This window comes from Sphaeramia orbicularis, chromosome 1 (assembly GCF_902148855.1).
Source record: "Sphaeramia orbicularis chromosome 1, fSphaOr1.1, whole genome shotgun sequence".
Classification (NCBI taxonomy): domain Eukaryota; kingdom Metazoa; phylum Chordata; class Actinopteri; order Kurtiformes; family Apogonidae; genus Sphaeramia; species Sphaeramia orbicularis.
In genome coordinates, this window is record NC_043957.1 from 7,748,825 (window position 1) to 7,762,220 (window position 13,396).

Consider the following 13,396-nt stretch of genomic DNA (forward strand, 5'->3'; position numbering starts at 1 on the left):
GAAAATGCTCTGGCGGGGAAAGAGTTAAAATTCATATCTGAGTCTATCAGATTATGTTTGTGTTTTGTCTGTGGGCTTTTTCTGACGATTCAATACATTTGTGTTGGCAAAAAGTGTTCTTAAATATATACTGGATACTTTGGAAATGGTTTCTTATTTATTTTTTGTGAAAATGGAGGACACTTCCCTCTCTTTCTAATGTAGTGGATCAATTTTAGATTATACTGATGCTAATGTGTTTTGTTTTCATATCATCATATGCAAGTGAGTGGCCTTGACAAGAGGCTATAGTGGTGCACTTGTAGTTCTACGAGCATTTACACATTTGTACATCAAAATGCATTTGATGATAGTTAGATATTGAAGTATGGGGTATATTTACATATATTCCTGGAACTTATTCTGTATTTTGCCAGATTATAGGGATCCTGGGGTTGTGATGATAGGGCCCTTGAATATTGTTGCCCAGGGTACAATGAAGTGTTAATCTGGCCCTGGTTATAACGCAATACTTTTGCGTTTAAACGCAATACTTTTGCATTATAACGCAAAAACTACTGCATTATAACGCAATACTTTTGCGTTATAACGCAAAAACTATTGCATTATAACGCAATACTTTAGAACTATTGCGTTATAACGCAATAAATTTTTTTCTCTTCATGTCCCTTCCCGGGCTCCATATAGAACAGCATAGTGTACATTACAAATATAGATTTTTCATATCGAACATACAAAAAAAATCAGTCGCAATAGAAGGCATTATGTAAATGCTTAATTATAATCATGTGTAGAAAGAAAAGAGAGAAGAAGAAAAAGAGGATAGGAAAGACAGGAAAAAGAGACAAAAGTATGCCAACTGATACTAGGGGTGTTAAAGTTCAGATGAATATATTAAGGGAAGTACAGATTTCAACAATTTTGATTGCCTTTCACTTTTCAACTACACACTTTGGAGCCGTTTAAATCAGTCAATGGGTGATTTGAGTCTGTGGACGATGTGAGTCACACATGAGTACAAGCATTTACCTGGATTTATCCTGTAGCAGAGTTCCTTAAGAAAAGATTTAAGTTTGAGGTGGATCAATGCTCCTTCTGCAATGGTAGTGATGAAACCTTAGAACACTTATCTCTCTTATGTCCTGCATCACACTGTTTTTGGTCAGACATAAAGAATTGCATTTCACTAAAAATTAATGACATTCCATGTTTTGAAATATATCATATTATTTTTTTATATGGATAAAATTTGGCCTCATCTGTTTCAGATATCATTGATATTGTTTTATTATTGGGTAAATATCATATCCACTGTGCAAAATGGAGAAATAACAAGCCTTCCTTTTCTGGATTTACAAACAAATTTAAAATGTTTGTCTTGTCCCTAAGAAAATTAGAAATAAATCTGCAACGTAAATAAGCCAGAACATTGCTTGTTACTTATTATTTTAATTTAAGAAGTCTTTTCTGTTGCATCTCTGCTCCTATACGTTAATTTAAAATGCCTAATGACTTGCACTGTATTGTATTTTTGCTCTTGCCCTACATATCCCCATGATTTTTGTAATTTGTTTTATTTATATGTTCATTTGTATTACTGTATTGTTATCCTCATTGAGAGTTTGTATTTTTTCACAAGTTCAGCAAAACAAACAAACAAAAAAAACCAAGTATTTACCTGTCGGCCATTTTTATGACTCACTACGGCAGCCTCACGAGGACAAACCACTGTTGTACGAGTCAAATTATGTCAAAGTACAGAGACTTTAGCTTCAAGGAGGAGCTTTCTATTGATCAGAAGTGCTTTGGACAGTCCTGTGCCTACTTTGGGTTTCTTTCACAGCTCAGAGCAGATCCAGCTGACTAACATTCGGATCTAAATCTGAGGGAAACTGAACGGTGCAGAGGAATGGCGGCTCTATGCCAACAATGAGACCTTTGAGTTTACCGAACCGAGTGGTTTGTCCTAGCGAGGCTACCGTAGCGAGCCGTAAAAGATGGCCGACAGAGATTAATGCTTGTACGCATGCGCGACTCAAATCGTCCTTTGACAACATCTTCCAAAATGACGGCTGTAAATTGGACGATTTAATGCCGGAAAGAATATGTTTGACCGACTTCAGCTAACTTTGCTCAGTGTTAGTTCGTATATGTTCTGCCATTACAGGCCTTTATAGCGCATTACGGTTATGTTAATGACACTCACGATCTATGCTAATGACGCTAACAATCTATGCTAATGATGCTAACTATCTATGCTAATGATGCTAACCATCAAAGCTAATATGTATGAATGTCCTCATTAGCATGACAGTAGTGGTTCACACCTTATGAACGGTCCTGTTAGCGTATTAATTAATAATGGCGCCACATATTTACACGTACATGCATTTGTGTCAGATTAAAGAGGCGTCTGTCTCTTTGTTTTGTATAGTTTCACTCATAACATTTCACCTGTTACATGACTTAGGCTTAAGGGTTTAGACTAGCTCTAAATGTAAAGTGTCGTGAGATAACTTTTGGTATGGCTTAATGTTATATGAATAAAATTTGATTGTTAATGATAATAATGATGATGATGATGATGATACTACTATTACTACTACTAGCAATATAATAATAATAGTGATGATAATAATGATAATAATAACGAGAAAAGCACTCGGAGAGCACAGACCTTCGCCAAGGCAAATCAGTACCCCCCCCCCACCCCCATCACCACCAAAATTTAATCATTTGTTCCTTGTGCCAATATCAACATTTCTTGAAATTTTCATCCAAATCCGTCCATAACTTTTTAGTTATCTTGCACATAGACAGACAGACAGACCAACGCTGGCAAGAACATAACCTCCTTGGCGGAGGTAATAATAATGACCCACAGACCCCACACCCACCAGTGGGATCTCGTGTTCATTTCTGAGACTAAATGGGGTTGTTCTTTTCATCAAGGTGCGTTTGTGTGACATCAGTCCGTCATCATGTGTCCCAGTGATGCTTCGCCCCCTGTGCAGTGCCTTATGGGTGTTTGTGGTCCCTGTGTGGTTTCAGATCATGTTGCTGACTGACCCGGAGGTGGAGAGCAGTCTGTTGATCAGCTCCGACGAAGGCGCCACCTACCAGAAGTACCGCCTCAGCTTCTACATCCTCAGCCTGTTGTTCCACCCGGAGCAGGAGGACTGGATCCTGGCCTATAGCCACGAGCAGAAGGTGAGAGGATGGAGGCCAGAGGGGAGGGGGGGGGGGCGCTCGGTGTGTTCAGCGGTATCAGAGGGAGCTGTGTGTTCAATCCCATCAGCCACTGCAGTGTGGTGGTGTGAGTGGGATGAACACTGTTACTGTTACACAACAACCAGTTCATCAAGTTCATCTGGTCCAGTTGGAAAAGCACAGATTATATCATCCAGGTTCTAAGATTAGTGTTTATGAAAGATACCGGGAAAGGACCGGACAGATCAGACCCAAAAATCACACACACACAAAGGGTAGAGTTAATATTACACATGTCACAGAGTTAAAACTGGAATTATCTATACACATATGAATGTTACACAGAGAATTACAGTTATTTCTATCTAATGAAGATGGCTACATATACATCTGGGGTGGGATTCTTCTGGACAAATCTGGCTTTTCTGACCTGAAAATGAGGCTCATGCAATAAATCATGCAAATCTGCTTTTTTGGGGGGAAAAGGAGGAGGAGGGGGGTTTGTATTGGTGAACATAATGACCGCTCACCGGTGCCTCTGATTCATGTCTTCATGTCACTCTGCAATTAGTCTGTTCGTTTGAAGGTTATCTGATGTGGTCTAAGAATTTTGGATGTGTGGTAGAGATGCAACGGTCCGTCCTGACTGGGACAGTCTGCCCTTATGGACCTGGACAGTCTGCCCTTATGGACCGGGACAGTCCGCCCTTATGGACCTGGACAGTCCGCCCTTATGGACCGGGACAGTCTGCCCTATGGACTGGGGGTTTTTGGTTTAGCAGTTGATTTTGCGTTGGTGCTTTAGTAGAGCTTTACAGACCACAGTGTCCAGACAGGTGAATGGGAACTGTCTTTGTCTCTCTCTCTCTCTCTCTTTCTCTCTCTCTCTCTCTCTTTCTTGACATGCATGTGAGTCCAGGGAAGCCCCGCCCCTCAGTGACAGACAGCGGACAGAGAAGCTGCTTTAGACTCAAAACACATACAACACCGTGACACGCTATTACATGGAAATGCATACGGTAGATAACCGTGGTGTTTTTAGACTGACGTTTTCTTTTCCATCCCTACGAAAAACAGAAGTTTATTTATTTAAAAAAATTTTAAAAATCCTTTTTTTCAACCAGGCAAAAAGAGCAGGGGCTCAAGCCCGCTTTGGATGTGTGCAGGTGTGTGTTTTATACGACTGTATACGAGTAAAGGAATAAGATAGGGTTCTGTTGTCCAGAACATGAAGGGTTCTGTTGTCCAGAACATGAAGCGTTCTTTTATTCAGTACAGTCATGCAATTTGTTCCTACTGTGAAATTCAGTTTTTGCTGACAAGCAATATAAAAATATAATTTTGGGGAAAAAAAAAATGTTCTCTTTAGGCACAAAACACGAACTGACACTGAACCAAAACCGAGCCAAAACCCTGGCCCAAAAATGGTGTTACGGACCGTACCATGGGGTACCTGTACCAGTGCACCCCTAGTAGGTGCACCGTATATTTTCCTGCACCTATAACACGTATTGTTCTATTCTACAGTCCAATCCAACTTTATTTGTAAAGCACTTTAAAACAACTGCAGTGGACCAAAGTGCTGTACAGAAGAATAAATAAAACCCAAATAAAAGAATAAAATACAAGAATAGATTAACAAACCATCCAATTAAAAACAACAAAATAAATAAATAGATAAATAAGAACAATAAACCACTACCAAATAAAAACAATAGAATAAAGATAGTACCTTCAAACATCTCACATGGTTTCAAAAGTCAAGGATGGGTTTGAAGAAGGGATTTAAAAACAGACAGAGGAGGTGTGTCTGATATGGAGAGGCAGATGGTTCCATAGTTTAGGAGCTGCTGCAGCAAAGGCACACTCAGCCCTGAACTGGTGCGGAGTTTAGGGTACACTCAATTACACAATACAGTTATTTATATATCTACTTTTTTTTATTAGTATCAGATTAGCAGGGGTTTTTTTTTGTTTTTTTTTACAGTTTATGTTTTTATTGCCAAATAAAACAGATTCCATTTTGTTATTGTAATACCTTATTATTATTATTTACTCTGTTATTACAAATGTTAAATAATAATTTTCTTTTCATTTTAAAGGTTCAGGTTTGGACATTGAAGTTGACAAACACAAGATCAAATACAAAGAATAACACAACTCTAGTCCCTGATTTTATAATTTGGTGCATAAATGAAAATAGAGAACATTTTAATCTTATTCAATAAAAACCACGTGTTATTTCTTTATTCATTTATGTGGTTTTAAATGTGCGCAGCTCCTTGACTGATCGATAAACTTTATATTGTAGGAGTTCATCCACTGCCATCAGAACAACACAATCTGTACAAAGTCACACAATAGTCATAGATTAGAGTCTGTAGACTTTATCACTTACTTATTACTGGAGTTAGTCTAATCTAATCTAAATGTATCTAATTTAATCCAATCAAACTGTATCTAAATCAATCTAATCTAAATGTCATTTATCCATCCATCCATTTTCTTCCGCTTTATCCGGGGCCGGGTCACGGGGGTAACAGTCTAAGCAGGGATGCCCAGACTTCCCTCTCCCCAGACTCCTCCTCCAGCTCTTCCGGGGGGACCCCGAGGCGTTCCCAGGCCAGCCGAGAGACGTAGTCTCTCCAGCGTGTCCTGGGTCTTCCCCGAGGTCTCCTCCCGGCGGGACATGCCCTGAACACCTCCCCAGGGAGGCGTCCAGGAGGCATCCGAAACAGATGCCCGAGCCACCTCAGCTGGCCCCTCTCGACGCGGAATTAATTAAATTAATCTCATTTAATCAAATCTAAATTATTCTAATTTAATCTAAATTAATCCAATCAAATTGTGTCTAATTTAATCTAATCAAATCATATCTGCATTAATCAAATCTAAATGAATCTAATGTAATGTAAATTAATCTGTATTAATCTATTTGCTCAACATTAAAATACATGTGATTAAAACATAAACGTCCAGTAAACATACCAGTGAAATGTGTGTGTTTGAACTGACAGTGTAATGTTTCTGTGCTAAATACGGTCATTATACATAAATTAAACAAATAGAATGCCTGGTATGTAGGTGTATGTGATCCAGTTGAATCATCTCCAACACCGTCTGACAGTCAGAGGTGCTGGTCCAGTGTGTTCTTAATTAAACCACAGCCTTATTAACACGTGTGAAGGAACTTAGGTCATAGTAGTGATGAAAAACCACTGCAGTAATGGAACACGCTAACGCTAAACCATCTGCTACATGCTCTGAATTAACACTCCTGGCATTAACTGAAAAGTCGGTTTGTCGATGCGTCGACGTCTGTGGCACACGTCGACGTTACTTTGGAGGAGTCGACTAGTCGTGTGTTATTCTCTCTCTCCCTTCCATCACCTGACAGCGCATGAGCTGTCATTTAGCGCATGTCGATACTGTCATCTTTCTACATGAGAACATGGAGCGCAAGGTAGTGATGTGTGGATCAGCAGACCCAGGTCAGGTTGGTGTGAGGTCCAAAGAATGTCACGTTATTTGTGGGGCGGGTCAAATAATTCCACAAAGCGGGTTGAAAAAAAAAAAAAAACCTGACGTGCATCACTAGCACAAGGGCAAGACTGAAGGAAGAAGACGACTCAGAGGAGGAACTAAAGTGACTGTGATCTAGAAAATGTTCAGCGAACTATGTAAGCACGACCAACACTGAATAATAACTGAATGGATTGAATGATTGTAATGCGCACATAATTTAGTCCCACTGTAGCCTAATGTCAGTGCGTATTTTTAATCACATTTTTCAAAATCATGAAGAGTGGAAAAGAGTTCTGTAAAGTGTGTGAGTGTGTGTGGGTGGGGGGGTGGGGGGTGGAGATACGTCTCATTTATTTTTTCTTCCGTCATTCCAAAAATGTTCACACAAGGGTGAAAAATACGTTCTCTGCATCTGGTTTCATCATTTCTTTGTCTCCCAACCACTTCCATGTGTGCGTAATTACCCATCCAAACCGATTGCTCCTCCTTTAGGGACGTGTTAAATATGGACGCAGTTTCTATGAGCAAAATAGCTTTTGGGTTTAATAAATCACTTTGCGTGTGCTAAATTAATATATTTCCATTTTCTCCTCCCAGCACTCGCACAATTGCGTGTAAACGCCCCATATTTCATATTCATTGTATCAAATGTACTAAGTGGATGTGGACGCACTATTTTGCTCCTTTGAAAGACACAACCCTTAGTGCGCACTGTTAGTAAATCGGTTTAGACATTTTTTTGCATGTGCAGTGACTTTGCACACATTTTAATACACGCAAACCTTTAGTAGATCCGGCCCTCAGTGTGTTTGGAATATTCTGTTCATTTATTTCATGAAGACAATGCGCTCTTTTCTCTAACGTGCTTGGCGTCTTTTCTGCTGCCGTCTTAACTTTTTCCCACTTTATGTTGTTCACTTTCATTTGAAAAAAATCCAGGTGCTAGCCTGTGTTTAGTTTTGGTTAAATGTTTGAGGAGGACTGTTGATGCTTGTGTCTTAGTTTTTTATTCTGTTCTTAACTGTACATTGTTAATGTTCCAGTGAACGTTAGTACAAGTTGCTCATTGTTGATCAGCTGTGTGTCTGTTGTTCCTCCGCTGTCAATGTGATGATGTCATCATATGACAAGTCGACTCGACTTCGAATTTATTGACAAATAAGTCGATCTGAAAAAATCTGAAGTCACTGATGCCCTAATATATACATATACGTATGCAGTGTAATATTTACATGTCATAAATTCATCCAGTGGGAGGAACTGGACTGGTTTTGGCCCAGGGGCTGTATGTTTGACCCCCCCCCCCCCCCAGCTCTATATAGATATAAATAAATGTGTGGAACGGCTGTAGCTGATGTATGTGTGTGTGCAGGAGTGGAGGACAGATGCAGATGTCTTCTTAAACTGAAGGACAGTTACTGATCAGACAGCGGTGGACACGTGTGTGGAACATTAGACGGACGGGTTGGGTCTACTTCCAATGCACGACTGCACCTCACCCTTCACAACGCAATGGAAATACAATTAGAAAATGAACGAATGTAAACAAACGTAGTTCCATTTGTGTTATCGGTTAATAAATGAGTGTTTACCCAGAGCACGCACCGCTGCCCCTGTGTCAGATGGACTAAAACTCTAACTAACTTTCACACCTCATTAAACTCCAGCTGTAAACGGATTAGTCTGGGCTGTGTCAGAGGATATACCGGTGTGTGTTTGGAGACGGACGGGACCATAGGCAGTGAATGTACGGCCCTGTCCAGGTGTGTCTTAGATACAATTTGATTGGATTAATTTAGATTAAATTAGAATAATTTAGATTCGATTAAATTCGGTTAATTTAGATACAATTTGATTAGATTAGATTAAATTAGATTAATTTAGATACAATTTGATTGGATTAATTTAGATTAAATTAGAATAATTTAGATTTGATTAAATTAGATAATTTAGATACAGTTTGATTGGATTAGTTTAGATCAAATTAGAATAATTTAAATTCGATTAAATGACATTAATTTAGATAAAATTAGATTGATTTAGATACAGTTTGATTGGATTAAATTAGATACATTTAGATTAGATTAGACTAACTCCAGTAATAAGTGATAAAGTCTACAGACTCTAATCTATGACTATTGTGTGACTTTGTACAGATTGTGTTGTTCTGACGGCAGTGGATGAACTCCTACAATATAAAGTTTATCGATCAGTCAAGGAGCTGCGCACATTTAAAACCACATAAATGAATAAAGAAATAACACGTGGTTTTTATTGAATAAGATTAAAATGTTCTTTATTTTCATATATGCACCAAATTATAAAATCAGGGACTAGAGTTGTGTTATTCTTTGTATTTGATCTTGTGTTTGTCAACTTCAATGTCCAAACCTGAACCTTTAAAATGAAAAGAAAATTATTATTTAACATTTGTAATAACAGAGTAAATAATAAAGAATTACAATAATAAACTAGAATCTGTTTTATTTGGCAATGAAAACATAAACTGTAAAAAAAAAAGATGTTAATCTGATACTAATATCAAAAGTAGATATATAAATAATTGTATTGTGTAATTGAGTGTACCCTAAACTCCGCACCAGTTCAGGGCTGAGCGTGTGTGTGTGTGCGTGTGCGTGTGTGTGTGTGTGTGTGTGTGTGTGTGTGTGTGTGAGAGAGAGAACAAACCCCTTTGACACTCACCTGTTGTCGTTGTTTCACAGCTCTACAGCTCGGTGGAGTTCGGGCGGAGGTGGCAGTTGGTGCATGAGCGGGTGGCGCCCAACCGCTTCTATTGGTGAGTTGAAAGAAAGGCTTCCACCCATTGGACAGTTTAGGGCAGTGTTTGTCAACCTTGGGGTCGGGACCCCACATGGGGTCGCCTTGAATTCAAATGGGGTGGCCTGAAATTTCTAGTAATTGATAAAAATAAAAAATAAAACTTACTAATAAAAAATATATGATGAGTTGACAGAGACAATCACAATACATTAAAGACATGACAAACTGTGAAGCTGAAACTGAAGCACTGTGGTTCTGTTTATCTGTGGTTCTGTTTATCTGTCAAATGTTCATTGTGGTCAGTTTCAGATGCTCCTCTGAAATGAACCTGGATTTGAAACAGAGGATAGAAAACTATTACAGGATCAAAACCTAATTAATTTTAGCAACAAAAAAGAAAAGGCTCCATTTTGAATGTCTGGGGTCACCAGAAATTTGTGATGTTAAAATGGGGTCAGGAGCCAAAAAAAGGTTGGAACCACTGGTTTAGGGGGAGGGGGTGGAGACACTGGGACAGACAAACAAACAGACAAACCCCGATGAAAACATGACCTCTGCCGTCCTTGGCGGAGGTAATAAACACCTGATTTACAACATGTCTTTACAGTTTGGTTTGATGTTGTTGTTTTTCTGACAGCCCACTACCACAGGTGTTACCACAGGTGTTACCACAGATGTTACCACAGGTTTTTCCGCAGATTTTACCAAATATGTTACCACAGATGTTACCACAGATGTTACCATAGATGTTACCAAAGGTGTTACCACAGGTGTTACCACAGGTGTTACCGCAGATGTTACCACAGATGTTACCAAAGGTGTTACCATGGATATTACCACGGATGTTACCATGTATGTTACGACAGGTGTTACCACAGTTGTTACCACAGATATTACCACAGTTATTCCCACAGTTGTTCCCACAGATGTTACCACAGGTTTTACCTCCGATGTTACCACAGATGTTACCACAGATGTTACCACAGGTGTTACCACAGATGTTACCATAGATGTTACCACAAGTGTTACCACAGGTGTTACCGCAGATGTTACCAAATATGTTACCACAGATGTTACCAAAGGTGTTACCATGGATATTACCACAGATGTTACCATGTATGTTACGACAGGTCTTACCACAGATGTTACCACAGATGTTACCACAGGTGCTACCTCAGATGTTACTGCAGTTGTTCCCACAGATGTTACCCCAGTTGTTACCACAGATATTACCACAGATGTTACCACAGTTATTCCCACAGATGTTACCACAGGTGTTACCACAGATGTTACCATAGGTGTTACCTCAGATGTTACAGCAGATGTTACTGCAGTTGTTACCCCAGTTGTTACCACAGATGTTACCCCAGTTGTTACCACAGATGTTACTGCAGTTGTTACCGCAGATGTTACTACAGATGTTACCACAGATGTTACCTCAGATGTTACTGCAGATGTTACTGCAGTTGTTACCCCAGTTGTTACCACAGATGTTACCCCAGTTGTTACCACAGATGTTACTGCAGTTGTTACCACAGATGTTACTACAGGTGTTACCACAGATGTTACCGCAGATGTTACTGCAGTTGTTCCCGCAGATGTTACAGCAGATGTTACCACAGATGTTACAGCAGATGTTACCACAGATGTTACCACAGTTGTTACCACAGATGTTAACGCAGATGTTAACGCAGATGTTAGTGTAGATGTTACCACAGTTGTTACCGCAGATGTTACCGCAGATGTTACCGCAGGTGTTACCGCAGATGTTACCACAGTTGTTACTGCAGTTGTTACTGCAGATGTTACCACAGATGTTACCGCAGATGTTACTACAGGTGTTACCACAGATGTTACTGGAGGTGTTACCACAGATGTTACCACAGATGTTACTGCGGTTGTTACCGCAGATGTTACCACAGATGTTACCACAGTTGTTACCGCAGATGTTACCGCAGGTGTTACCGCAGTTGTTACCACAGATCTTACCACAGTTGTTACCATAGTTGTTAGCGCAGATGTTAACGCAGATGTTACCACAGTTGTTACCGCAGATGTTACCACAGTTGTTACCGCAGATGTTGCCGCTGTTGTTACCGCAGATGTTACCGCAGATGTTACCACAGTTGTTACCACAGATGTTACCGCAGATGTTGCCACAGATGTTACCGCAGGTGTTACCGCAGATGTTACCACAGATGTTACCGCAGATGTTACCACAGATGTTACTGCAGATGTTGCCACAGGTGTTACCGCAGTTGTTACCGCAGATGTTGCCACAGGTGTTACCACAGTTGTTACCACAGATGTTACCGCAGATGTTGCCACAGTTGTTACCGCGGTTGTTACCGTAGATGTTGCCACAGATGTTACCGCAGATGTTACCACAGGTGTTACTGCAGTTGTTACTGCGGATGTTACCACAGTTATTACCGCAGATGTTACCCCAGTAGTTACCGCAGGTGTTACCGCAGATGTTACCACAGGTGTTACTGCGGATGTTACCACAGTTGTTACCGCAGATGTTACCACAGGTGTTACTGCAGATGTTACCACAGGTGTTACCACAGGTGTTACCACAGGTGTTACCACAGGTGTTAGATGTTTGTGGACTTAATGTGGACCCCACCAGCAGAGGTTCATGGTGTTGCCTTGAGCCTTTATTCCACATACTAATGCTCATTATTGGACAGATATTCCCAGTTCAGTTCTTCCTGTAAGCAGACCTTTGGTGAGTCTTTCCAAACCCACCTGTATAAATGTAGGCCTGTCTGTGATGGCAGTGGACAGAAGCAGAAAAGCCTTAACCCAGTTTGTTCAGATCAGCGGTGCTGCCGGGTCCACACAGGTGTGTCGGACTGCGCACACTAACTAACACAGAACAAAAAGCTTTCACCTCCACACACCGGAGGAAGTGTCAGCTTAGTAACGAGCTGGGCGTCCAGGAGTGAAGGCAGCCTGGAGGAGCTGTCAGAGTTCTATTCTGGGATGGAGGAGCAGTAATGAGGCTGCACAGGGAATGGACTGTCTGCAGAACACCAGGACCGACCCAGGCTGGTAATGAGAAACAGAACCCCGAACAGGAAGAAACAGAACCCTGAACAGGAAGAAACAGAACCCCGAACAGGAAGAAACAACCCTGAACAGGAAGAAACATAGAAACTCAACCAAACGCCCTCTCAAGAAGGCCGTTTCATTCACAGATCCACCGTGTGTCCATCAGTCTGTGTCCAATAGTCTGTGGACCCATTGAATCCAGGTGTTTCTTTTCTAACAGGGGTCTGGGATCCAAAACCATAAGGACTAACCCAAACGAACCAATGCACTGATATCTATCCCATAATATAAAACTCTATTCTGACATTAGTCCTTATTGTTTTTGATCCCAGACCCCTGTTAGAAAAGAAACACCTAGATTCAACGGGTCCATAGACTGTTGGACACAGACTGACGGACACATATAGTGTAATACTGTTTTAAGAATTTATTACGTTTAATGTTGATAATTATTAGACAAATATTGACAGTGAAGTATGTGTTTTCATACGTGTGTGTGTGTGTGTGTGTGTGTATGTGTTCATCCATGTGCTGCAGTAGAATGTCTCCACCTGTGCAGATGTTCCTCACACTCATCTGTGTTCCTTTCAGGTCTAAACTGGGTTTGGACAAAGAACCAGGTTTAATTCACCTGGAAACCAGCATCTCAGAAGGACGTGAGTAACTGGAGCTGAGTGTGTGTGTGTGTGTGTGTGTGTGTGAGAGTTAACGTCAAAGACACTAGAGTAAAAACCATCAGATAAACCCAGGGTGGAGTCAGAGTTAACGTCCACTCAGCCAAAGCCCATCTCTGTTGATCACTCATGTGGGGGGGGGGCGACAC

The 13,396-nt window shown here is 40.5% G+C and overlaps 1 protein-coding gene across 1 annotated transcript in view; it reads left to right on the forward strand.

The window, feature by feature from the left end:
• Positions 1–2,065: 2,065 nt before the first annotated feature.
• Positions 2,066–13,396, forward strand: part of LOC115429863 (VPS10 domain-containing receptor SorCS1-like) — a 64,434-nt gene continuing 53,103 nt past the window's right edge. The window contains 4 exon segments of the mRNA XM_030149652.1: positions 2,066–2,074; positions 3,052–3,210; positions 9,459–9,532; positions 13,165–13,229. Of these exon segments, the coding sequence (XP_030005512.1) occupies positions 2,066–2,074; positions 3,052–3,210; positions 9,459–9,532; positions 13,165–13,229 (307 nt within the window).